General features: G+C 43.2%; 1 protein-coding gene across 1 annotated transcript in view; it reads right to left on the bottom strand.

The window, feature by feature from the left end:
• CSNK2A2 (casein kinase 2 alpha 2) overlaps positions 1-26,099 on the bottom strand; it is a 27,963-nt gene continuing 1,864 nt past the window's right edge. The window contains exons 2-11 of the mRNA XM_087971862.1: positions 25,605-25,716; positions 15,925-16,026; positions 15,372-15,422; positions 12,864-12,923; positions 11,210-11,293; positions 8,601-8,711; positions 7,333-7,434; positions 5,207-5,307; positions 2,595-2,743; positions 1-1,301 (exon numbers count right to left, since the gene is read on the bottom strand). Of these exons, the coding sequence (XP_087827988.1) occupies positions 1,225-1,301; positions 2,595-2,743; positions 5,207-5,307; positions 7,333-7,434; positions 8,601-8,711; positions 11,210-11,293; positions 12,864-12,923; positions 15,372-15,422; positions 15,925-16,026; positions 25,605-25,716 (949 nt within the window). The 3' untranslated portion in view covers positions 1-1,224. The remainder of the gene's footprint in view (positions 1,302-2,594; positions 2,744-5,206; positions 5,308-7,332; positions 7,435-8,600; positions 8,712-11,209; positions 11,294-12,863; positions 12,924-15,371; positions 15,423-15,924; positions 16,027-25,604; positions 25,717-26,099) is intronic.

Consider the following 26,099-nt stretch of genomic DNA (forward strand, 5'->3'; position numbering starts at 1 on the left):
TTTGTACATAGAGATTTATTGGTTCCAGTGAATCGTACAAATGGACCTGACCTGATGTCAATGCCAACATATCATTACTGGGATATGGAATGTAAACAGATGCTTCAAATAGAAACAGTCTAACTGCATCATTTAAAATTAAATATCTGACAATGTAATCAAGAAAAAAATTCTGCATTTAGGCATGGTGACAAAAAATGTGTGAATTTGGGTTTATGAAGTCACCAGAATCACACAATATAATCTCCCCAAAGGTGGGGTTGAACTAAAGGGCTCAAAAGAGACCCAATGGGGGGAGGGGGAGGGGGAAGAAACCGAAAGGAGCATCTCACCCACCCACCCCCAGGGAGAGGACTGCGCCCCAAGGGCTCCAAGGCAGGGCTGGACATGTGCAAATGCGACAGGGCACATTTGTTGCAGACCAATTCTGAGCAACCCCCGGTTTCTGCTTCCACAATCTGACTGCTTTCTTTGCAGAAACCCCTCCTCTTTGCTTCTTCACATATTCAAACCTGCTGTTGTCAAAGCAATGCTAAATTTGACGTTGATGGGAATGGCCCCGTTGGCTTTTTTTAGCAATAAGAACATGCCTCACTAGAAAAAAGCTCTTGTTCTGTCTCAAAGAGCAACTTTTCTTCAAGCTCAGGCTGGCAGTTCCCTACAAGGGAAAAAAGTAACTGGGTTTCCCTCAATGGCTGCCTGTTCTGAATGGGTCTTGATGCAGATTAACTTGACCGACTCAATTCATTACCAAGACTTCTTGTTTGTGGGGGGGTGAAGGGCCCAAACCACCGGAGAGGAGGGGAGGCCTCCCCGTGCACAGGTCTGCACTTGCTAATGACCCGAGCAGGGTCTGTCTCTAGGCAGACAGGTTACATCCCAGTGCACATGGGAGGGGAGAAAACGAAGGTGGCCCAACGGGAGGTTAGGAAAGGCAGATTAGGAAACTGCAGAATCATCCTAGAGTCAGTCATGCAGACCTTTGGATACCCTCGGATCCATGTAAATCTTACACAGCCATTGGGATCAGGACTTTGGTAACACACAAAGAAAGTTGGGATAGCCACAAGTGCTGAAGAGAGAGGGCAGCTAAGCAGCTACGCTCTCTTCAAGATGAGGCTTCTGCTGAGCAGAGAGGGGCTGGGTTCATCATCCCTTCCTTAGGTGACAGAAGGGTGTGTTTTTATCTGTAAACCTCTGGAATTACCCGTTGTTACCCAAACTTCATCGTGTGGCTGTGAGGCTACTGGAGAGCACAGGGCTGTCAGAGCCAGGCTGGGATTGCTCCTTCACAACTGGGTCTGAGGAGATAAAAGAGAGGAGAGTTGCTGGAAGCCAAAGAACCCATCGTAATACACCCGGCTCTGCTCTGGGGTAGCGGATATTTCCAGCCTGGAGCTCCAGGAAACCCAACCAGCCAGACTTATCCAATGCAAACATTTCTGCCAGGAGACCTGCCGCACCTGGCAATTTGGAGGGGAAACGATGCTCTTCAGCAAGAATTCACCCTTGAGCAATAATTCATCTTTGACTTCGTTTAGGTAGTTCATATTTAGAAGAATAGTATCAGACACTAAGATCATCTGTGATGAAACCAAGGGGTATCCCTAGAACTTTTGAGTTTTTAAGAATTTGCTTTAAACTATTTTAATGCCTTCAAATGAAATAAATGAAGCTGTACTAACGTATTATTCAATGGGCAGTCTCTAGGTACATAACATTGTTCACTCTGTAACTTTCAATGCTTTGCAGACTGACTGAAACAAAGCCCTGGCACGGACAATTATAGTTTTACAATGCTCTTCTGGCCTTATGCACTCCCCCATTCTTCTTCTGCTTGCTACCTTGGCATTTTCAGCTAACCATCAATGGCGAGGAATTGTTGATGTGAACCCGTAAGTGTCTATACCAAACAAGCCCAAGCAACTCAGCAAGGGACCTTCCAACAGAAGCTGAGCTCCTCAGTCCAAACAGGCTCCCTGGCGGCCTATTTTCCACTAGTGCCTGGGCCTTCCTGCTGTCTCCTGAGGCTGAATGGGGAGACTCAAAATGCCATTCCTGAAAAGATTTATCTCAGAGGTTGTCATTGCCTTTTAAATCTAAATCTGCTTAAGAATAAGGACTTTAGCAACTATTCTTGATTTGTATTGTAATGCATGTAGCAGGAAAAAATTGAAACTTAAAACTTTCAGTTACGAGAATACATACTCCAAAACCCAAATACATTTAAATTAACATAATCAAATCAAACATTCAGCCCCCTTAGAACCTCTTGTATTTTCAAAGATCGGGGCTGCATCCTGAACTCTAAAACATGTCTCCCAAACAGTTTTTCATCTAAATTTACCCACATCTTTGGGGTAATTATTTCTAAGACAGCAGCCCCATCTTTCTGCTGCAACAGCCTCTGGTGACCCTTTGGTAATCAATGATCGAAATAAAATGGTTTTGCAAAATATGAATGTGGAAGATTTTCTGAAAATATTCCCACATAGCAAAGCAATTGGAGTTTCCAAAGAAAAGCAGTTGGTAGCCAGCATTTCTGATAGAGAAATGCTGGATCAGGCATTTCCATGCCTCCCCTCAAAACTTACAGAAATAGGGGTGTTCCATGGCTTCTTTGGCCGTCAATCTCTGCTGATGGTCATATCGCAGGAGTTTGTCCAGAAGGTCCAAGACTTCTGGGCTGACCAGGTGTCTGTTTTCACTATGGATGAAATTCTCCCAGCGCTTCCGCGAGTGCCTGAAAGCAGAGGGGAGAAGCCGGGGCTGAGCAGGAGGAGGCAGGTGCAGGAAAACAGATGCTGAGCAATGCAGTTGGCAAGTTGGGTTCTTTTGCAAAGCTATCTTTTCCTTTTTACAGTGCCACAATATAAAATTTTCTTGGCCGTTAGTTTTTGCCAACACAATAACAGAAATAATTCAGCTGCTTCTTGCAATATTTTTCTGGTATTCATTTAAACCTACATTTTAACTAGCCGACAAACTAATATGTGTTCTGGAAAGTACATTAAGCCCAATTCTCAAGCTTCTCGCGTTAAATACGAAACATCTGTTAAATATGAACTATCTTCCACAATATACAATATCAATTTCTTTATATTGTATACTGTGGTATTCCCAAGGGGAAAAACTACAATACAATACAGTCAAACACAACACCAATTTTAAAAAAGGTAAAACTAAGGAATATGACAACAAAACAGGTGATTTCTGGGCTACTATTGAACCTTCCAACACTACCTTGGAAAGCTAGAGTAAGCGTGGGTTATACTCTCTGTCTCCCTTCAAGTTCCAATTCAAAAAATGAAACCTGACCAGCAATTGCAATATCTGAGGTCAGAGTTTTCATTAGTTTTAGGTTTCCGTGAGAATTTTAAATACTGAATGTAATGCTTGTGGAAATTATCCAGTTGCTCACTGGGTCTCTGTAGAAGGCAGACATCACTGTAGAAGGCAGTAACCAGAATGTTTCTTATGGGGTCACATAAGAAACATTCTGGTTACTGCCTTCTACAGTGATGTCTGCCTTCTACAGGCAAAGATTGCTAAGAACCCTGGAGAGGCAAAGCCACACACATTCACTCAATCTGGCTGTTCTATCTGTGATTTGTGTAGTGTAACATAATGATTGACACCATGATTCTAACATCTTAGGCGGATCAGAGTTCCTGTTTTACACATAGCCCAAAATTAACTATGGACATCACAGCTAAAAAAAGCCAAAGGGAAACAATTCAGCATGGTGCATAATCAAAGTTGAAGAGGGGCCATTAACAACACTGAGCCCAGCCCCTCATTCAGTGCAGAACTCTTTATTTGTAATCGTCTATGGAGATTCTCAGGGTTCACCCTGAGGACATAGATAAAACCTCCAAGTGGCCTCAATGACTCTCTAAAAGAATGGAAATGACCAGCTGTCTGCAAGGAATATAAACCCTTCCATTCCCCACCATCCAATCAGAGCTGAAGAAGCTTCTTAGATGAGAAGTGAAACGTCTTCCAAACAAAAAACAAGGAAGTCCAGTTGCCTCTTAAAAAAGCACCTTTGCGACAACTGTATTTCTGATTTAATCAATGGCAGATAGGAAAACACTCCAGAGGGTTAATGTCATTGCCCCTCAGAGGATCATGGGTTGCCCTCCCCCCTTTTTGGAAGAGCTTTAGAGCTCCCGCTGCCTTAAGAAAGTTCAAAACATCCTCAAAGATCCATCTCATCCTGAGAACCCCCTTTTTTTGAACTATTACCATCTGGCAGATGGTACAAGATAATAAAAACAAGGACAAATAGGCTGAAAAACAGCTTATATCCCAGGGCAGCAGCTCTTTTGAATTCTGCTGTATAGTGCAGTGTTGGTGTGGTGTTGGGGGTTTCCGATTCAATGTGTGAAGGGTGAAGGATGTGTGTTTGTGTTTAATGTCATGGTCATGATGTGCACTGAAGGTGTTTGATTTCATTGTACGAGGTGCAATGACAATAAAGTAAAGTAAAGTAAACTAAACTAAACTAATCCAAGAAATTTAAACTTTTTTTTTATCAACATCACGAAAGCCAGTTTGGTATAGTAGTTAAGTCATTAGGCTAAGAACCAGGATAGCATGAGTTCTAATCCTGCCTTGGGCACAAAGCCAGCTGGTGACTTTGGGCTAGTCCCTCTCTCTCAGCCCTAGGAAGGAGGCAATGACAAACCACTTCTGAAAACCTTGCCGAAAAAAATGCAGGAATTTGTCCAGGCAGCTTCTGAGAATTGGACAAAAATGAATAGAAAAGAAAAAAAATAAGCACCATACACATATATTCGTTTCATGTTATCAATACATCCAGAAATGTTGAAATCTGGAATTCCCATAAAAATTGCAGAGCCAAATTCTGGGAGATTCGATCAACAATCTATAGACCTCAACAAATACCTCGTGGCATTTATTGGCATCCCAAAGTAAGCGATGCAATCAAGATAGTCACAGGCTGCCATGACATTAAAACCTCATGAAACCGGAAGAGGAAAAAGAACTTAAAGAGTCTGAGCACTGGAATTCCACAGACTACAGAAATGGCCGTATGGGATTTGGAAACAAGAAGGAAAGGCTGCACCTACTCAGAAAAGGTCCGCCTGCCAGGAAAATCCACCTCACTTGGTGTCATCTTTCATACTAAGGGCACCGGTCTGGGAAATGCAAGAGGAAAAATATTCCACAATAAACTTACTGTCCCAAGATATCATTGAAGTGGGGGTCCAATTCTATATGGTACTTCTTCAGATAACCATATAACTCGTCTGTACCCAGAACCTTTGCGATGCGAACCAACTGCAACAGAGAATAGAGGTGTGTAGCACCAGAAAAACAAATAACAGACCCCGCTCTGCTCTTCCACGGGGAGAATCCGGAAAGGTTAATGATCTGTTTTCCTGAGCCAACACTGGTAGCTATACAACTTTTGCATGCAGGATTTTTCCTCTTTCTCCAGTAAGCTTGATAGTTCTGGACGTTATTCTCACCCATAGATAGAGAAGAGCTATAGCCAAGTATGGTCTATGGAGAAACATGCTCCCAGGTTCAAGCCTCAACCATCTCTATTCCAAAGTGGTTCTTGGTAGACCAAGCGTGTTCTCCGATATGTCACCCCTTCTAATAGTCACCAGCTTCACTCAACAAGGCTTGTCAAAACCTGTGAGCAGAAGCCTGGGGCCTCCTGAGGCCCAAGGAAGAGCCCAGCCTGATTCTTCTTGACTGCTGCTTTCGCAGGGGCACAATGACGACAGTTAAGGCATTCACGTCATCAACTTAACACTGGAATTTTTTTTTAATCTTGCAGGCACAGAATATCTGAGTGCAGCCACAGAATTCCAAAGTAAAATCAAGCCTGGAATTGTGGTTTAAAATACAGTAAGCTAAATTTGTGGACTTTGTCTTTAAAAGGAACCAAAACAAACTCAACTACCCACCTTAAAATACTTCGTAGCAGATCAGTGATCTTTGTTTTGGAAAGATAATGTTCTTTGTAATATACAAGGTATTTCAAAATGACACATGGGTTTTGTCTAATTATAAGTGGTTGTGGTGTTATTATTTCATTATCACTTTGAAAGTCTTATTACATAATGAATGTTGGTTGGTTTCTTATTTCTGGCTGGCTGTACTTCTCATTTTCTTCATTTGAATGAAGGCTCACTATGCAAAACTACAAGAAGAAATCCTTTGTTTTAACAGCTCTATTGACATTCTTAGAGCTATGGCAATTTAGGAGTAATAAGCTGACTGGGAATGTATGAAAGGATGACCAGGATAGGCCTGGGAGCCACTAGAGCAGGGGTCCCCAACCACCGGTCCGCGGACCGGTCCGCGGAACAAGTCCTACCGGGCCGCTGGTTGCTAGCGCCGCCATCTTTTTGATGAAAAAGTGCTTCCAGTGAGCTTTTCCGGGCAGAAAGCTCACCGGAAGCACTTTTTCATCAAAAAGATGGCGGTGCCAGCGCTTCGTGAGCTTTTCCGGTAAAAAGCCATTTCTACCCGGAAAAGCTCACCGGCGCTGGCGCCGCATCTTTTTGATGAAAAAGTGCTTCCGGTGAGGTCACCGGAAGCACTTTTTCATCAAAAGATGGCGCGCCCAGCTGATGCCGGCACCGGCGCGGCGCCCAGCTGATGCCGGTGCGGGCCACGGCATAAAAAGGTTGGGGATCACTGCACTAGAGGCCTATAACATTCAAGTCTCCAATGCCTGCCCAAGGATCCGGTCCTTTCTTTAGCGTCAAACTCTCTCCTGTGCTGGGCCTCAGCCTCCCCGCCTCAGGTACGGCTCTGACCAGAAGCCTCCGCATGGCGCAGGAAGCTCCAAAACAAGGAACCAGGAACCAGCAGCAGGCCCCTGCTGACCTTTCCTTGTCTGCCGACGTGCCTGTCCTAAGAATCCAGTCTGTTTAATCACCCCCCCAATTCTATGTTCCCCCCTTCCAAGGTGTGTCACAAGGCAGTGTTGAAAATACTGGAGGCGATTCAGTATACTGAGTTCCCCCCGCCAACCTCTCGTTTACTTCCTGTGCCATAAAGCAAGTCGCCTTTCTCGGGCTGTTTCAGAACCATTCAGGGCATCCCATGGCAAAAGTAGCCCCGGAGGATGAGCCCCAGAAGCCCAGAAGAAAAGCACCTCCATTACAGTTTCTGGATGCCATTTGCAGCTTCCCCGAGAGAGCCGCCATTGGGGCTGCCATCCGAAGAGTCTCGCCTGACTCAGCGATGGTCCGGTTTTGATCTCCATTAAAAGGCACAGCAAATCTTGGGAGGCAGAAGGCAGGTGGTGGAGACCCCAGCCGCCCTTGCCCCACTGTTTCTCACCTGGTCATAGTTGTCCTGACCGTGAAAAAAGGGCTCTTTCCGGAAGATCATGCTGGCCAGCATACAGCCTAAGCTCCACATGTCTAAACTATAGTCATACATCTGGGGAGGAGAGGAAACAGCAGAAACAACACTATGAAAACATCCCTTTCAGCTCAATTTTTGTCCCTCTTTGTCACCTTTGATATAAGAGTTCTGTTCCAGCACCAGGGAAGGCAGCAGTTTCAAAAATGAATTCCAGCCCACGGCTCTCTGCTTCTCCCTCCAGGCGGTGTAAAATCACCTAACTGGATGGCCACCACCGGTTTCCCAGAGGTGTTCAATGCACATCAGGAACACGTGGCACATACTCGGGTTGGCCCGAGGCAGCCGGGGCCGGTTGCCTCTTCTGTGCTGATATTACCTCCTAGTTTCCTTTTCCTTTGTCTGGGCTTCTACCCAAACCTACCCAAGGTTCAGGGGTGATGCTCCCGCTGCAGAGCTCCTGAGGGAGCGCGTTCAGAATTACCATCTAACTGAGTCTTGACGAATGCATCTTTTCTTTTATGTACACCGAGAGCATTTGCAACAAGACAAGTTCCTTGTGTGTCCCATCACACTTGGCCAATAAGGAATTCTAATTCTAATTCTAACGCGGCAAAGAGGACCGAGCAGTGGACCAATAACCTGGAACCCTCATATCTTTAAGGCCCTTGTTTTGCTTTCCTCCCACCCAGTGTCATCAAGACCTCCTTTGGCAACCAGGTATTTCCTGCACACCTAGGAGGAGTCTGGGGCCAGGTGGTTTTCGATGGTTCAGATGGCTAAAGGCACTGATGCCAGTAACTGATTTGGAAAGAGAACTGGTCTTTCCGTTTCTAGCAGGCTGGAAAAGACCCAAAGTTCCAGCCTAAGGGACACGACAAGGCAGTTTGGGGTGGGGCTACCACATCTGTACCACCGCTACATGATACTCAACTGTTTCCCAAATATTCCTACAAAAAAATGTTTTTTGCCAGCGCACAACTGAAGCTCCTGGTATCTAAGCTATACTAGTTGAGCGGGGAGGGGGAAAATGGCAGCTACAAAAGGCACACTAACCAGCACGGTGTCTTTCCATGAGATCTCATGAGTTGTTGTCCCATATTTTTAATCTATTTTAAAATTTCCATTCTTTATACATTTGTGGCAAATCCCGCTAGCCCTTTTTTCTGTGGGGAAGGGTGGAAAGTAGCACTGGCACACATCAGTTTCTCAGAGCGAGACCCACAACGGAGGGCAAATCTTACTTGGTAGTCCACGAGAAGCTCTGGCCCTTTGAAGTACCTTGAAGCTACCCGGACGTTGTATTCCTGAGCTGGATGGTAGAATTCTGCCAAGCCCCAGTCTATCAGCCGCAACTGCGAACAGACAAAACGCTCAGCTGCTCCATTACACTCTGGCAAATGAAGACTGCCCAACAGCTGCATTTGGCCCTTCTGCTCGGCCTTATACATTTAGCCTTGTGCTACCAGTCTGATTGAGAATTGCTGGATGACTCACCTAACTCATCAGGCTCACCTACAGAAAGTTCATTGTTAGAAAACAAGGACCAGATATCTGCCTGTGGGGGACATCTAAGCCAGAAGGCTCCCACCAGCTTCTAGCCACAAAGTCCACTGCAAGGAGAAAGCCTCTGCAAGACACCAGGTCTGCCTCCAAGCACAAGCTGGGTTTCCCACCTCATTCCCAAGGATCTCCTCCTAATGCAAAACCAGGAGCATCCAACGTTCCCATGGCAGGAAGGGGGAGAAAGCCCATTTTCCTGGCCTGTTTCAGCTTTAGACTAGACTAGAGGAATGGAGACAAAGACCTGGAAAGGAAGGTGCCAAACAGGGCCAGGAGATCTGCTGGGGAAGCGCAGGGAGGGCTGGGTCCTAAAGAGAAAAGGAATCTATGGGCTGGTTAGTCCAGTGATGAAAATCTGGTCATCTGAAGGCCTTACAGACTTGTAGAACCAAGGGGCTAGAAGCAACCCAACCTCCTCTTCTAATCCAACCTCCTGCCTAAGGCAGGAGTCCTCAGACCATCTTGGACAAATGGTTGTCCAATCTTTTCTTAAAAACCTGCGACAATAGACCTCTCACAACTTTGGGAGGCAAGCAATTTCACTGCTTCATAGTTCTCATGTCAAGAAATTCCTCCTCCCAACTTTTGACAAGAGGAAGCACTAATAGCAAGATGCGACTAGAGAATCCCCAGTTGCTATTTCTGTCCCTTCCAGTTGCCTAGTTCAGTGGAGGCCCAAGTGGCTAAAACACTCAGGACTGGTAACTTATCCAGCTCTGTTGTTAGGCTTCTTGCCCTTTCCTGGGTCCCACCAGCTTTCGGCAGACAATGGAATCTGAATCAAAAGGGGGAGGAGGAGGAGGAAGATATGGCTGTTGTTATGAAATAGTCTTCCAGAGGAGGGCTGGGGGCAACCAGCTATCCATTGCAGGTAGTGGTGAAAATACTTTCATGTTCGTAACTGGTTTATTGTTTTTATGAATTTGTTTTAGTTGATCATTCTTATCTGTCTGGCTTCTCATTTTTTGTTAATTTTATAAGTTCATCTTTCCCTTCTCTTTCAAATTATATTTTTAAGTCCATGGTTTGATATTTTCTTCCACAAATGGTTTTTCTTTTCTTTTTTCCAGATTTTTCTGAAGAATAAAGCAGAGAACACAGTGATCAGCTACTCTGCCACTCACATTTTCACATGAAACAGAGGGAGGGAAACAGGCAGATAAGTGTGGAATTTGTGCCATTTAATGTGTAGCTCAGGACTCCCAGGGACGAACCTGCTCTGGAAGACGAGCAACAGGCAATCCAACTGTCCAACCTCATCTCTCGGATTCTCTCTCCAACTCCCAGCTCACTCAGGTCTAAAGGAGCTGCTCCAGATGACACTGCATCCCTTACACGTGGGGAGCCTTTGAGGCAGCTGGCTCAATGCAAATCAGCTTCCCCGTTGGACAAATATTTAACAACTTACAGGCCTCAACATCTCCAAAGAGCTTGTTCTAGTGCTCATTCTGAATAAATGGACCCCATGGAAGACATAGGAGGTTTCATGGAGCTCCAATTTAGGAAAGGCTGGGCGCTTGTGGAGCACCAACACTTTCACCTTGACTGCAAACTCTACTCTGCAGGAAAGGCTGTTTGCTTAGATTCTTATCTAGACTCTTATTTAGGCTGCTTACTTAGAGTCTTACTAGGGGGGACTCTAGTAAGTCTAGACTCTAAGAACTGGGGGGGGAGACACATGATAGCAGTATTCCAGTATTTGAGAGGCTCCACAAAGAGGAGGTGTCAACTTATTTTCCAAAGCACCACAGGGCAGGATAAGAAACAATGCATGGAAACTAATCAGCCTGGAATTAAGGAGAAACTTTCTAACAGTGAGGACAATTCACCAGTGAAACAGCTTTGCCTCCAGAAACCCCGGTTGCTCCATCACTGGAGGTTTTTAAGAAGTGACTGGACAGTCACTTGTCTGAAATGTATAGAGTCTCCTGCTTGAGCAGGGGATTGGACTAGAAGACCTCCAAGGTCCCTTCTGATTCTTATTTAAAAACTCAAAAATATTGGAGCATTCAAGAGAAACTGTTTTACTTTTTGCGAGGAAGGACATTTTGAAGAGGACAAAATATTTAGATCAGATTGAGTTTAACTGTAGGGGTGATGACTTACTCTGAACATGTCCTACTGTTTTCTTTCCATCTTATTGATATACTTTTATTAGTTTTATATAGTTGACATCGTTAAGTAACTTAATCAATGGAGATTCTATTCCTGAAGGTATTTGTGTCCCCCATCTGTGATGCATGGGGATGGGAGGGTGACGGGGCCCTCCGATGCCTTTCAGAAGCATTACCTTTTTTTGTTGATGGTCTATCATGACATTATGGGGCTTGACATCTCTATGCATGATCCCCATGCTGTGACAGTAATCCAAGGCCTGCAAAAAATATTTGCTTAGAAATGATGCTTATAATGCTGCCCAAGTCCAAATGCTTTGGGCCATATAAATAACAATGCTAAAAAAAATTACAAAAATCAAGCACAAAAAAAGATCAAAAATATTTTTTTTAAAAACTTGAAAGCATAATGGTTAACCTGGGAGGCACAACCAAGCACCAGCCCCACTCCCAAAGGAATCGGCAGCCAGTTCAAGACCAGTTCAAGACTGGGAAGCCCCCTCCCAAGGCCATTTGAGAAGGCTGCAGAGTTAAGGGGGACGGATGGGAGAGCCCTTTCACCAGCTCCCCAGGCCCCCTGCAACTCCCTAGGACCAGCCTGCCTTTCCCAGTTTGGACCCACATCCAATGGCTTGATGCTGCTCTCTGCCTGATGGCTCATCTTTTTCCCTTCTCTTTCTATCCCTTCCTTTGGCATGATATCGGGTTAGACACCTAGTTCCAAGTATCAATGCTTTCAAGAAATAACTATCTTCTGGCTCCTGAAAGAGTAACTATGGGCCAATGTTGTCCAGATTTTAGCCTGAACAAACCCAGACTGGGCACAACAATCTCCCAGCATCTGAGCAGGGAAAGTTGCTCTCAGGATCTATGTCCAGCCCTTACTCCGGGGAGCCTCCTCAACCGGGCAGTAACAACCTGTTCTCAAGAAGCTGAAGCTGACCAGGCTGTTTGCTGTTTGCTGCAAGGAGGCAAATTGCTGGGAGGCAGAGGCAGATTTTTCCCCCCTTGTTTTCCTCCCCAAAAGTTAGGTGCGTCTTATAGTCTGGAGCGTCTTATACTGCAAAAAATACGGTATTTGGGACTGAGTGGGACAGAGGAGAAAATCAAAATGTAAGTGGGGGGGGGGCTGCACTGGCTGTGCCATAGCTCCATCCTATGCAAAATTAACTGACCTGGGAACAAAGCATTGTCCAGAAGCATAAAGTCTAAAATAACACAAATTACTGGGGATTCAAAGCATGGCCATTCTGGAGATCTGTACCCAGGTCCATTAATTGAGTGCATCCCTCCACAGACAGAACCTGATACCTTGGTTCCATAAATTCAATTGTGAATTATTCTCTAAAGCTTGGAGTAATTGTTAATTGTGAATTATTCTTTAAAATTAGCAGTTAATTGTGAATTTAAGTTAATTGTGAATTATTCTTTAAAGCTTGGAGTATTATGTAAACTAGGTCAGTTGGGAGCTTACTCAATAGACTAAAGATAACTTAGAGCGATATATGAACCAACCAAAGGCTTTAACCCCACATGTGTTCAGTTCTGATTCTGCAACGTTTTGGATCTCAACCAACATTTGCATGCCTTTAATGCTGAAGCAAAGACATTGGTATCATTCTCAAGCCTGACTACAAACTTTCCAATTTCTCTTTATTTTTGGAGAAAATTTTAAAAAGCGATTTGTGATCATTACACAACTCCCACTCTCAGTAAACTTAAATTTAGGTACTATGAATGTAAATGGCTGCTCCCTCATTTAAACCGCACGAAGAACTTCTGCTACTAGGCAGTTTAAAATTTCTAATAATTAAAATTGTGAACACTCACCTTGAGCAATTCATACATATAAAACCGAATATCAAAATCCGTTAGAATTTGGTACAGTTGCTGAAAGAAACACAAGAAAAGATAAGTCAGGTTTGTGACTCCAGGACCTTTTACGTCTTAGATCCTCCGACTGGGTGGCTGCAGATGCTCTTCTGCATTCAGCAAGGTGTCCATACGGACTGCAAGAGCCCTAAGAGGAGACTGACAAAGCCTCCAATGAGCCTGGAAAGGCAAGGGACGGGGCAGGAGGATCCTAACGCTTGTTTTCTCTACCCACCATCTGCAATCTGGTGAAGCTCCCATGGAGATAGGTGGGGTGCTTAAAGTGAGAACTTGTGCTGGAAAGATTGCCAAGTGGTTAGGTAAAAACAAGCTGGCACTCTAACAGGGCATTGGGGTAGGGAAATCTCCGCATGCAGAGCTGACCATCGATGAATGCAACATTAACAGGTTACAGCTGAGAAGTTGTATTAATACAAAACAGTCAGGACCCAGAATATACCTAGAGCTTTGTTTTAAATTGCTACTTAAGGCACCAAAACCTGCTCACCAATGCTTATGGTGCCCCTGTAAAGGAAATACTTCTATCCTGCAGGGGAGGATAGAAGTAACACTTATGATAGACATCGTTAACGCCTTAATCGGATCTCCACTGTAGTGACAGCAATGTTGCCCCTGCCCTGCTTCCAACCCTCACCTAAATTACTGACAAAAAGTTAAACGGCACCGCTTGCAGAGAGGGTAATTAAGGACCTTAATTTATCTCCATTCTTAAAATGATTTATCTATTCTCTACTTACGCAATTCTTGTGCAGCCCCCTCACAAATGAGTCAGGATGGTACACAATTAAAACTTACAACCCATAGAAGACATTGCTCTCTCATCCAAACCCTGCCAGATTTATGAATACAGTATCCACCCTGATCACCTCCACCTTTACACTTGTCCACAAAAAATCTAAAATCTGGAAGTGCATAGCTTCCATGGCTACCTTCAAAATGTCAGCTTGGGAAGTGGCACAGATGCTTATTATATGGCCAAATGTGTCATACTTGAGCTCTGGAAGGATCCAAGTATTTAGAATTTCACTTCATTGCCTCTCTCAGACATGATTTCCCAGATTCTTCCTTGGGAAGAAAATGGGTTTATGCATCTATCAGTATACTCAATTAAGCCAGATACAAAACACATCCTTCAGCAACCTCTTCATGTATTTATTATTTAACAGCTGATCTGACTGGCTTCCTTTATTCAAAACAAAATTGGATTGTTTTAATGCATTGGATTTCTTGCTTTCTTACCAGTCCAAATTGCTAACGTCAGCTAATTCTGCCAGAATATATTGTATTATATTTATATATACCTGGACTGGATAACATTCTTCAGAAATTCATTTCTTTCGCTAATTAATTAGCTACACTGGCAGCCAACTTCCTTTGTATGACCAGGGCTAGTGAACTGAACCGGATACCAAAACAGGGTTCATTTCCCCAATACTTGCTACCCACAACCTCAAGAAGCAGGCTGTGAATGTGGAAAAGGCCCTCTGCCTCCGAGATCTGGGCATTGGGTATTTGCCCAAATAGCATTAATGGCAGTAGAAGAAACCCATCATGACCATTGGGCCAGCCCATTTCTCTCATTAACAAAAATGACCCCTGGAAACTCAAGCAGAATATCCTTCAAACTGCTCTGGCTTGCTGGATTTTAATTTCAATAATCCTGTGGAGGTATTTGTTCTACTCCAGTTTTCTAATTTATTAGACTCCATGCCCTCTATCTGAAGGCACATTCGCTGGTATTTCCATTAGATTTTATATCCACTGATTATTTCACTGAAACTTGGGCTCCTTCTCTCTATAATATTCTTACAATGTATGTAGCTTCTAATGCAACCACGATATCAATGTTCTTTTAAAAAAAGTATAGAGTTCCAATTTTTTTCCACTCCAGACCTGCTGCTCTTCTTCCAAATTTCCTTTAGGTGTGCAATTTTATTCATAATTATCTGTTCCTATTAAACAACTGCTGATGTCTCTGTGAGTTCATTCCCAGCTTGAGGATTTCTTACGGTAAAAACGCAGCCGATTCTTTTTGGCTTTCTCTCTAAAATAAATATTATAATTTTTTGCAATGTTTTGTTCAACAAACTTGTCCCAGATCCTAACTATTCTACGGCCTGGTCTTAATTTTCCAAAAAACTGAACTAAATCCACCAGAACTACTGTACATTTCAAAATTTAGCCCAGTTCCCAAATGAAGAGCGTAACTATAAACGAAGTATTCCCGCGCAGAGATTAGTGTGGAGTGACCCCTGCTTGGTCTCCTAAGACTGATTCTCCAAGCAAGGCAATAAACTGGCTCTGCGTAGCTTTCTTTGAACTGTGCCACCACAGCCACCACCAACTTCCAGTTGGCAGGTCAGCTTCCTGCAAACTGCCTTAAAAGCTCCACAGTTTGTTCTGCCAGAAGAGCAACTCCACATTTCATCTCCCAAGCTGACTCACCTTGAAGTCTGTATTATTGATGTATTCAAACACCAGAGCTGGAGTCTTTGACTGAAAGAGAGAACAGTTCAATTTAATTACACTCTGTTCTAGTCCATTTTCCTAATTATTTCAAGGGTTTCTTTTTTCAATTGGTTGAAATTAAACAACCAAATTGGTTTCTCTCATTGAAGATATAGTAAGCAGCATTGAATTATCTCATACTTTCCTCCTCTTTCCTGACCTACCTCGAGTACTGAAGGAGAGTTCTGTCTGAAAGAATATTAAACCTTTCAGAAACCAACTAGAAATCCAAATCCAACCGTTCTCTATGCACTGAGATGGAGGATGCGCCATCAAGCCAGTGAGGATTCTTAGCTGATCACAGTCAGACCTTCTCCAAGATAATCTGACCCCAGCCTAGCCATTCAGCTTTCCCAACAGATGTGTGAATTTGTGTACAGACACAAATAAAACAAATATATACAAATCAGAATGTAATTTAAAAGCTTCTAATTCCATTCTGCAGGTGAAGCAAAGAATCTCAGTGTCTTTCATTTATCCTGATACCTACCACTGGATCTTTGACTGTATCAATCAGTTTAATAATGTTGGTTCCACCACGCAGATTCTCCAGAATCTTGACTTCACGTTTTATTTTCTTTTTCTTCACTGGCTTAAATACAAAAGAGTGATTAGACATGAGATTTATTTCAGCATTGCTTTGCAGCCAGTAATTCAGCTGGGCTGATGCAATGTTGGCAACACCAGGAGGAGGAAATCGTTACCACACATTAGTGGCAGATATGTTACTCTTGAACTGGGAAATGCAGGAGAACAAGAGCTGTGCATCATTCGGACCCGAAATTGCCAATCGTGCCTTGCATGCAGCACAGACCGTCTCAAGATGTCGGCTGTGCCTTAAGGGAGGCACATTTTTCCCTGGGCTCAAAGGCAGCTATGAACACCAAGCCAAATGTGCTATTTAAGGAGGTGTTATGGAGGTATTTGAACAGATATAGTTGTAGTTGCTGTTTAATTTTTGTTTCACAGTCACTGTTGTGAAATCAGCAGCCATTTAAGCCATAAAGGCAAATAAAGCTAAACTGAGAAACCTAAACAAATAATGCAGATAAAGAGAATGGCAAATCAGTTTGATACAGTGGCAAAGAAAACTGCACACAGGTAGTATGACCTATTATGACACAACTTAGCAATTGTTCACAGCTACAATGGATCAGCCACTTACTGCCCGGCTCTGAAGTTAGGATGCCCCCTCCCCCCAGGGTCATGTGACTGTATTTTGGGTGCTCAGCAACTGGGCTGCCATAAATGGGCAGGCTGTGGTTCTGTCCACCCAATGTTCAGCTTGACTTGAGTGTATTTTTACCTGTACAAGGATATCATGAGAAGAGGGATGAAAGCTCAACAAGGCAGGGAGAAAATACCTCTGTCTTGCTTCCATCAGAAAACCCTGGTTGTCTTACAACTTGGAGATATGACCACATTTCAAGGACGAAGCGAACATGTTACAACAATAAATTAGCCTCTCATTTTTACTTCAGAATAATGCACAAACCCCAGTTGTGGTAGTTTAGAATTGTGAATTTTTTTTAGAATGTTATCTGTGAACAAGCCACTGTAGGCCATTTAGCAAACTACCGTTAAAAATTATTTTTTAGGATCTCATGAGCTAAGAGTACAGCTTCCCCATATTTGATAAGTTAGGGCCCCCTGAGTCAGGCTCCATTCTGACCACTCCTCAGAACAAGGCCCCCCTCCATCTCTTCCCAGGCAGCCTTTTGCATCCCACCCACTTTCCCTCAGCTCTTCCTTCCATTTCCCTCAGCTCTGCCAAGAATATCCTCCTCCTCCTTCATCACCCCTCAGAGCACTTGCCCCAAATATGCAGAATTTTTGCTTCTTGGCCATCACCTCAAAGGCAAGGCTTTCTTTATTGCAGGACTGATTAATTCTTCTGGCACTCTTTCTGATTTTTTTACAGCTGTAACTGAAAAATACTCTTGCTCACTATTCTGACCTTCGTTGTCATGGAAATTAGTAGAGCTGTGCAGAGCTTTAAATTCAAAGACTCAAAAAGAAGACGACGAAGTTGGATTACGCAGTTGGAAGTCTGTTTACCCAGAATCTCTCTGGCTATTAATGGGACTTAGGTCACAGGATGAGATGGTTAGAAGGGATTCCCAACCCTTCTCATATTCCACCATTTCCCCCTGCAGGTCTAATTTACGTTGCCTTAATTATCCCTGTTGCTCTTCTCTGAACTACTTTTAGTTATCGGAATCCTTTTTAAAATATGATGCTGAGTATTAGGCTCCATATTTGATGCAAAATATTTCCTCTGTTTTGGAAATTAAACTATATTGTTGTTAATGCAATGTAAAACTGCCTTTCTCTTTTTTGTGGCTTATAATACTCAGGTTGCAATTACCGTATTGATCGGGCGTATAACACGCACTTTTTCCCCCTGAAAATAGGGGCAAATGATGTATGCGTGTTATACGCCGATATAATGTTAAGAAGCCTTCGGTGAATGCTGCTGGGATCGGGGATCAAGGACACAAATGAAAGAAGGGGAGGGAGGAAGCAACCGAAGCCTGTCCTTCTCTCTGGGTCAGCTCTCTCAGTCGCTCTCTCGCTCCTCCACCAGCACAGGAAGAAACTGCTTCAAAGAAGCGGGGGCTTTTCCTGTCGCCGCAGCTTCCTGAAGCGCCCGTTTCTCCCCACCCCCACCCCGTCCGCCCGCCCGCAGTGCTCTCGTTCTGCCTGCCTGCCTGCCTTCGTTAATGGTTGAATCGGAACAGCTTCGGCTGAGTAAAAGAGGCGAATAGTTATTATTCTCAGCCGAAGCTGCTCCCAAACAACCAGAAACTAAGGCAGGCAGGCAGAATTTTTTTAATTTTTTTCCTGAAATTTCCTCTTAAAATGAAGATGCGTGTTATACGCCTGTGCGTGTTATACACCGATAAATACGGTAACTTCTACTCCGAGATCTTCTTCAGAAATACTATTGCCAAGTGAGGCATCTCTTACCCTGTATCTAAGGAAGAGGAGGAAGACCGCACAATCAGACTTGTGAGATTATGTTATTATAAACATTCTTAATAAAAGCAGTTTTAAGCTTTCTGTAGAGTTGATTCCTAGTCTGGCCTACCTGGTGAGACTGACAAGTTCTGAATTTCATTTTGATGCTCTAAGACAGGGGTGTCAAACTCGCATTGTCATGGCGGCGTCACGTGGCGTATCACAACTTTCCTCTCCCCCTGCACTAAACTGGGCATGGCCATGGCTAACGCGTGATGCATCCGGCTGGTGGGCCACAAGTTTGACAGCCCTGCTCTAAGATGTTAGGTATCCCACCAAAGTTGGTGTCACCTACAGATCTGATAAATATTCTTTTCAACTTTCCAAGTCATTAATAAAGACGATGAGCAATGAGTCAACCCTTGTAGGATGCCACCAAGTCTCTCTCACTTGATGAAGAAACACACGATTTCAAGTACCTTCTAAATTTTCATGCCACTCAGCCTACTTTTAACTAGCTTACTAATCAGAAGATTTGAAATACTTTGTCAAATGCCTCACTGAAATCAGACAATCAATTTACCAGATCAAAAGTGACATTAAACCCGCCTTGCAAGATTTGCTCTGGACATATCCATTAGTGTCTTGTTTGTAAATTCCTTAAGATTAAATCTTGTAAGTGGTCTGCTGTACACAAATAATGTTATCAGGATAACTGGTATGTTGTCCTCCCCCCCCTCCCCCCCCAGTTTTCCCCCTTTCTAGAAAAATGCTCCTGTTCCTTGGGATTTTTCAAAGAAAATACACAAATGTTCGGCCAGACTATCAGCTAAGTCCTTCAGTCATAGGATGTAATTTATCTAGCTGTGGAGATTTAAATTCCCTCAAAGTAAAAAGGTACACTTTGGCCAAATTATCAATTTTAAAGTTTAGTTCTACTAAAGAAAACATTGAGCCACAATAGAAACAAGGAGTTTCCCTCTTCTTTATCACTGATCAACATTTTGCAGCTTTTAAACAGCAGCCTGGATGTTGTTTGTTTAGTTCCCTACATTCAGAAGATAGCTGAAGAAGCCCTTTTCATCCTTTCCAACCCAATGGAAGGTTGGACAATTATAGAGAAACACACAGTTCTCTGTAGACCACCAGCTTGATTGTTCATAGAAAACAGAACAGGATAACATTTGACATGGCACAGAAAGTGGCAAAAGAGGTCTGCACTTGCAAATGGACCAAATCTGCCCAGGTGCTGTGAGGAAAAAATAATCCAGAAAAATTCCACCACTGCATCCCAGGAGGAGGAGCAGTAGCTTGGATTGCTGCTGACTGCTCCATTCTAAGATTCCTAAGAAATGATGCCCTCGATCAATCCTGAGCTCCTTTCCATTCGTTTCTCTAGCCATGGACTCCTAATTTATTGCCACATTTACTATAATCCGGTTTCTTACTCTGCAAGATACCACTCAACTATACTCACTTTTCAATTCCCTTGAATCAAGAACTCCAGCACAACATGGTCATTGCCCTCCAGTGTCCCTAGATTAAATCATCCCATAGCCAGGCCAGACCAGTCCATTCAGTAAGAATGCCCCAGAGAGTAACGGCCATCCTCACAGGGTCCTCTATCACACCTGCCTGACAAGTGTGAAGCTTATGGGATGTTTATGTCCTTTATCACTGATAAAGCAGTTTTTTCATCTTCCTTATTAAGACTGGGTTTGTTTTCAGATTGTTCCAGGGCAAGGTGTACAATTAATTGTATGAACAGATAAGCTGAGAAATGGCAATGCTTTTTCTACAGTACCATAGACAATTGCAATGACCTCAGAGAGAGATTCAGGGCTGGTTCAGACATTTCTGTCTGTCTGGGATAAAATAAGCAACCTTGGCTGGTTCAGCCACTGTCTTTCCAACTTGAAATAAGAGTTCCCTTGTTAATATACAAACTTAAACACTATCTCTAAACCTGACAGGGCACCATATGCATATACTGTATGCAGATTATTCCCATGATTCCTGAAAAAGTGCAGGCATAGCCTTTTTTGCAAATATGGTCTCTTTTACACACACACACACACACACCTCCTGCCTTTTATTATGTTTATAAATAACACAAGCATCAAACGTACCTAATATTCCTTCCTCCGCCTACTGTCCGCATAACCACCACCCTGTGAGGTGGGTTGGGCTGAGAGTGACTGACTGACTGACCCAAAATCACCCAGTTGGCTTTCATGCCTGAGGTGGGACTAGAGCTCACCACCTCCTGGTTTCTAGCCTGGTCCCCTACCACTAGACTAAATTGGCTCTTTTTCTTACTTCACCCTTTCCCCCCAAATGTTCAAAGCAGTGCATCCGAACTCAGTAACTTTTTTAACAACAGAAAGTCCAATCTTCTTTCAGACTTAATGAAAGACAGTAGCATCATTCATGACTGGGAGACGGTTTCATGAGGGCCTCTCCTTGTTCATTACCCGGCCACCCAACACACCATCTTAACTAACAAATCGCCTTGTTTTCCACTCATAGCAGCCAACAGATAACTTCAGCCAACTTATAGGAAAGACTTGCTTTGGAGAGGAACAGCAAGAGAGGAGAGAGGAAGCTGGACAGCAAGACCCAAAGAAATTGTGATCAGAAAGACGGCATGGGCCTCCCACAGCTACTCAGAGCAAGTGGGACCTGAACTTGGAGGGCACAGAGGGAAAGCTGAGTGTTGTTATAGTTACACAAACCAATCTTGTCAACAAGCTGATAGAATTATTAGTTTTCAGCAGTCTTTAAATAAATCAGCTGAGGTAGATCATCTTTCTTATATTTATATTCTGCTTTTACTTGATCCTTCCAACTGTCACCCTACGAGGGAGGCCCAAAGTGAACTCCAAGGTCAAGAGCAATCAACCTACGTCTCCCTAGCATAAACTAAAACACTAAACTGCTCTCCACAAGCCCCTGCCTACACAAATAAAGGGATTGCTTCCTATCCAAGAGGAATCCACTATTAGTACTGATCCTAGCAGCACGGGGGTGAGAACACAGCATTTCAAGAATTCATCTTGACAGAATTCTTGGATGCCTCTAGCAACTCTCCAAGACATGAATTGCCAGATTAATTTGAGCTAAATTTGATGTAGGAGAATCATTTCAGGTAAGATTAAAACAGCCACCCAGGAAGACAATGAGGTTGGAGAAGGGAAACGTAAGGCTGGAAGGGACCTTGGAAGTCTGCCACTCCAACTTCCTGCAAAAACAAAAACACAGGCTTGGTTCCATACAGGATTCTAACTTTTCAATTATTTATCCTTTGTCAAATGGCATGAATAGCACCCGTTGCACTGATCAAATAAATACGATTACAGTATTTGCAACACAAAGAATAACCTCGCTGCAGCTCACAACCGATGTCCAATGGCTCCCACATGGGCTCTGAGGGGAATGCACGGGGCCAATGATCAGAGACAGGAGTCACAGGAAAAGGATTTTAGCCACAGGATAGAAGATGTGTGACCAGACTGCAACTCCAGAATGGGAGACACGTGACAGGAGGCCACAACAGGAAGCAGGTGCAGGTCAGCAGGGTATGTGCATTGTTGAAGAGACTCAGTGTGGTGAGGATGGAGGAACAGAGAGAAAGAGAAGCCCTACTGCTCTCCCTTCCCTAGAGTTCAGGCATGTAAAAGAGAGAAAAAAATGAGTGAATGATAGGAAAAGACTTGAGCCATCACAGTGGTTGTAGCGATATGATTACCTGGGCTATGAATTTTATTTTATGATGATTTTTAATATGCTTTTGTACTGTTTTTTATCATTTTTAATTGTTGTATTCTGGTCATGTATATGAGATAAGCAGCTACATAAACTGTAATAATAAATAAACAATTTTTTGTGCCTAACTGTTCCCCATCTCATAATGGGAAACAGTTTTGTCAGACATGGAGACAAAACTCATCTGCCTCTCCCTACTAACCATAATCTAACATTCCTCATCAAGGATTGAGCAGGTACGGTAGCCATATAAGACTAGAAAACTTCAACCGCCAAAGCCCACCTGCTTGTCTGAAGCTGAAAAAAAGAGACAGACCGACTTCTACTTTTGAATCTCTGCAAGTCTAGCACGCCATCTCTTAACGCTACTCAGGGCAACTCTAATTAATTCAGCACAAACACCACATTCACATGAGAAATGAGGGATACTACCAAGAAAAAGGAACTGTTTTTCATGATGTCAGGGATTCAAGCCTGTGGAGAGACAGGGGCTGCATGGGATGAGCCCAAAGGACGAACATGAAACAATTCAGAGCAAGCGGTCTGGCCGAAATAGCCCGAGTCTGAGCAGTTAAAAACAAATTGCAGAAAAGGTCCTCTAGGAAAACAAAAAACAACAAGCAACTCCTTTCAATTGAGCAATACTGATATTATGAGCCAACAAAAGAGCACAAAAAGAACTCAGGTCTCAGGTGCCTCACTTCCTTCCATCAGGTGCAGCACAAAAGCAGAAAATACAGTTGAAAAATTAAAGATCTAGAGGGCGACTGCGGGGATTGTGAATCCTTAGTAAGCCAGGGATGGGGGACCAAAAAATAGGGGCTCCCCACTTTCGTATCCCTTTTGAAAACACTTTTGGTCTGTAGCAAACCTTGTACAGGTAAGTCCTTGCTTAATGACCTTTCAAAGTTATGACAGCCTCGGAAAGAGTGCTTTACCGCCTGTAAAATACATCCTACCTATGTAAAAAGTTGCACCCCCTGGGGTCACATGATCACATTTCAGCTGCTTGGCAACTGGCTAGCATTTAAGAGCAGTTGCATTTACTGCAATCGTATTACAATTTACCAGTTCCAATGAGTCCTGGGCTCATTGGGTCGTGATTTATGACATTTTTTGCTATACTCTGATAGGAAACATCCACATTCACTAGGCAGCCACACGCTGAGGCCCAAACCCAAAGACGGCACTGTGAAATCCCTTCAAGCCCGATCCTTTATTTGCTTACACCAATGGACGGAATCTTGCCAGACTAACCGATGACCTTCTCCCCTAGCAGACACATCCTGGAAAATTCTCCAGTGTGGCTAATCCTCACCTCTTCCTCTCCACCCCCCACCCAATTTGGGATGGGGCAGTCTCTTAATCAGGACCTTTGCCTGGAACGTGCTGCCTCTTTCCTGGGAAACCCTGGTTCTCTTGTCTGGTCCACTTTTTCTCCACGAAGATGTTCCATCTCACAAATGGTTCACCACGGTTAAGACACGGATCACTTAACATCTATGGTGAAAATGCTTTACAACCACCATAAAGAGTCATAAAATTGATTCAGGTCATAGGGGGACCCATTTCATAACCACCCTAACTTACAACCAAAATTCTGGGCTCAACTGTGGTGCTAAATTGAGGACTACCTGTACCAAAAAGATGACACACAGAAGCAGCGACTTTTTTCTATTCCTTCCTTTTTGCACACTACATGAACTAAAATGCCATACTATTTTAATAAATGGAATACATTCTGGAATTTGGGGGAACAAGTTAGAAGCAGTTTCACAACATGGCTATTTGGAGGGGATCCGTCCCACAATGATCTTGTAATCATTAGCTTGGATAGTTACAAAATGTTTTGCTGATTGTGAAGATGTCCCCCCACTACTGATGGGCTGAAATGTATTTAGATATATTTTGCTTTAAAATTAAGTTGGACAGGGATAGAAAACGAGATATTTATAGGCATATACTGAACTACGACATCCAGCAGAATAATCTAATTAAATAGCATTTTACTAATATTGAAACTACTATAATGTCAGTGCCAGTTACATTTACACAGAAAAGATGTTTCACAATTACATTAAACCTCTGGAGAAAATCTATTCAAAATCCCCATGCCTATTCTAATTTACAGTTCTGCAGTGTTAAATTTTCGTTCTTGAAAGAATTACTGACTGATTTAACATGGTCTCCAATTATGATTATTCTTAACATCAGCAGTGAAAGAGAATGGCTATTTTCTTTTAACAAACAAATTTGCAGAAACTTCAAAAAGGTAGTAAAATATTGTTCAAAGTTCATTGTTATAGGGAAATTCTGGGTATAAGTTCTGATTATTTCCATGTTGAAAGGCAATTAGCCATGCATTTCCCCTTTTAATATATCTGACGTTCGCTATTTTACATAAATAAAAATTTATGTAAATAAATAATTTACATAGAACGCTACTCTATTCTTTTTTGTGCTTATAAAATTCAATTAAACTAGTAATATCATTCCAAACTGGAAAATGTTGTTCTGGAAGCTTTTATGACAGAAGTGTTCCAAATGCGGTTTTATCCTTTTTTTAAACAGGAGAAATACTTCTTTCATAAAAGTTTCTATGCCCAAAGGTAGAAACCAGCACTTCAATTTGCATACAAAATGTGAACTCATTTACTAAAGGTAGCCCTCAATTTATGACCACTTGAGCCTGGAATTTTGGTCATGACTGTAATCATTAATTGAGGCACCCACATGACGAACGAACTCTGAGCTCTCCCATTGTGGCCATTATGTGAGTGTCAGTGGGGGAGGCTCAGGGAGGCCCAGCGCATGCCGTCCCTCTTCCCATCCACAGGTGCAGGTCCACTTACCTTCCTGTTGCCATGTTCCAGTGTACAGGTGGGCCCCATTCTTGGGATGTTTCGGAAGGCTCCTTCCCAAAATTACACAATTTGGAGAAAGGGGCCTTCTGAACCATTGTGAGAGGATGCTGTTCACTAACACTTTCTTCTTTGGAGAAGAAAACGCTAACGAAGCCAGCCTTCTGAAAGGTTCTGAGCCTCAGAATTCTGAAAAAGTCCAGAGCCCTTCAGAATGCTTGGCTTGGCTAGCATTTTCATCAGATTTGAGGCCCATTCCTCTAGGGTGCAGAAGGATTTCCCCTCCCTCCACAAGCTGGCGGGGAGGATTGCAAATCACGACATGATTGCAGATCACTTGGCAATTACAGTAATTGTAAATGCAAACAGGTCACCCGGCATATAATTTGGGGGGGGGGGCAACATTTTATGATGCTCAGAAAGGCTTTTACAGGCCAAAAAGCACCTGTTCTATGGCTGTCAGACTACAACCAGTCGTAAATCAAGGATAACCTGTATATCAATCTGTTGCAAAATACTAGGAATACCAGGTATCAACATAAACATTCCTAATTTCCATGATAAGAATCTGGTAAGAACTCACCTTAAGAATTTTCACAACCACTCGCTCATTGTTGGTGATGTTTATAGCCTCAAAGACTTCACTATATTTTCCCCGGCCGAGTTTCCGAACTAGTTGATAATCGTCTTGATTACTGCAAACAGTGAGGGAGGAAAATGACTGAGAAGAGACTCAACAGAGAGATCCTCTGCTCTCCTCAGAGTGAGGAACTAGTAAAAAGACATCCTCAGGGGAGGCAACAGCCCTGCCTCTTCTGTAGGCTCTCACTTGACTGGTCCTGCTGGAAAGGAGAATTCTATAACCACCCCAGCCGGCAGTCAGCATGATGGTTTTTAACCTTGTTTCCTGTTGCCTGTAAACTGCCCAGGGTTTGGGTGCATTTGTTGGGTATCTATATAAGACTTTTAAATAAATAAAATGAATTATATAAGCTGAAGACAGCCCATCACCTCTCAGGCTTCTTACCCTTCATGTTTGCTACTGATTGGTGGGGAGAAGAAAGGGAACCTATATGGA

The sequence above is a fragment of the Notechis scutatus genome, chromosome 9 (genome assembly GCF_049901735.1).
Source record: "Notechis scutatus isolate UNSWTSFEM ecotype Mainland chromosome 9, rNotScu1.2, whole genome shotgun sequence".
Classification (NCBI taxonomy): Eukaryota; Metazoa; Chordata; class Lepidosauria; order Squamata; family Elapidae; genus Notechis; species Notechis scutatus.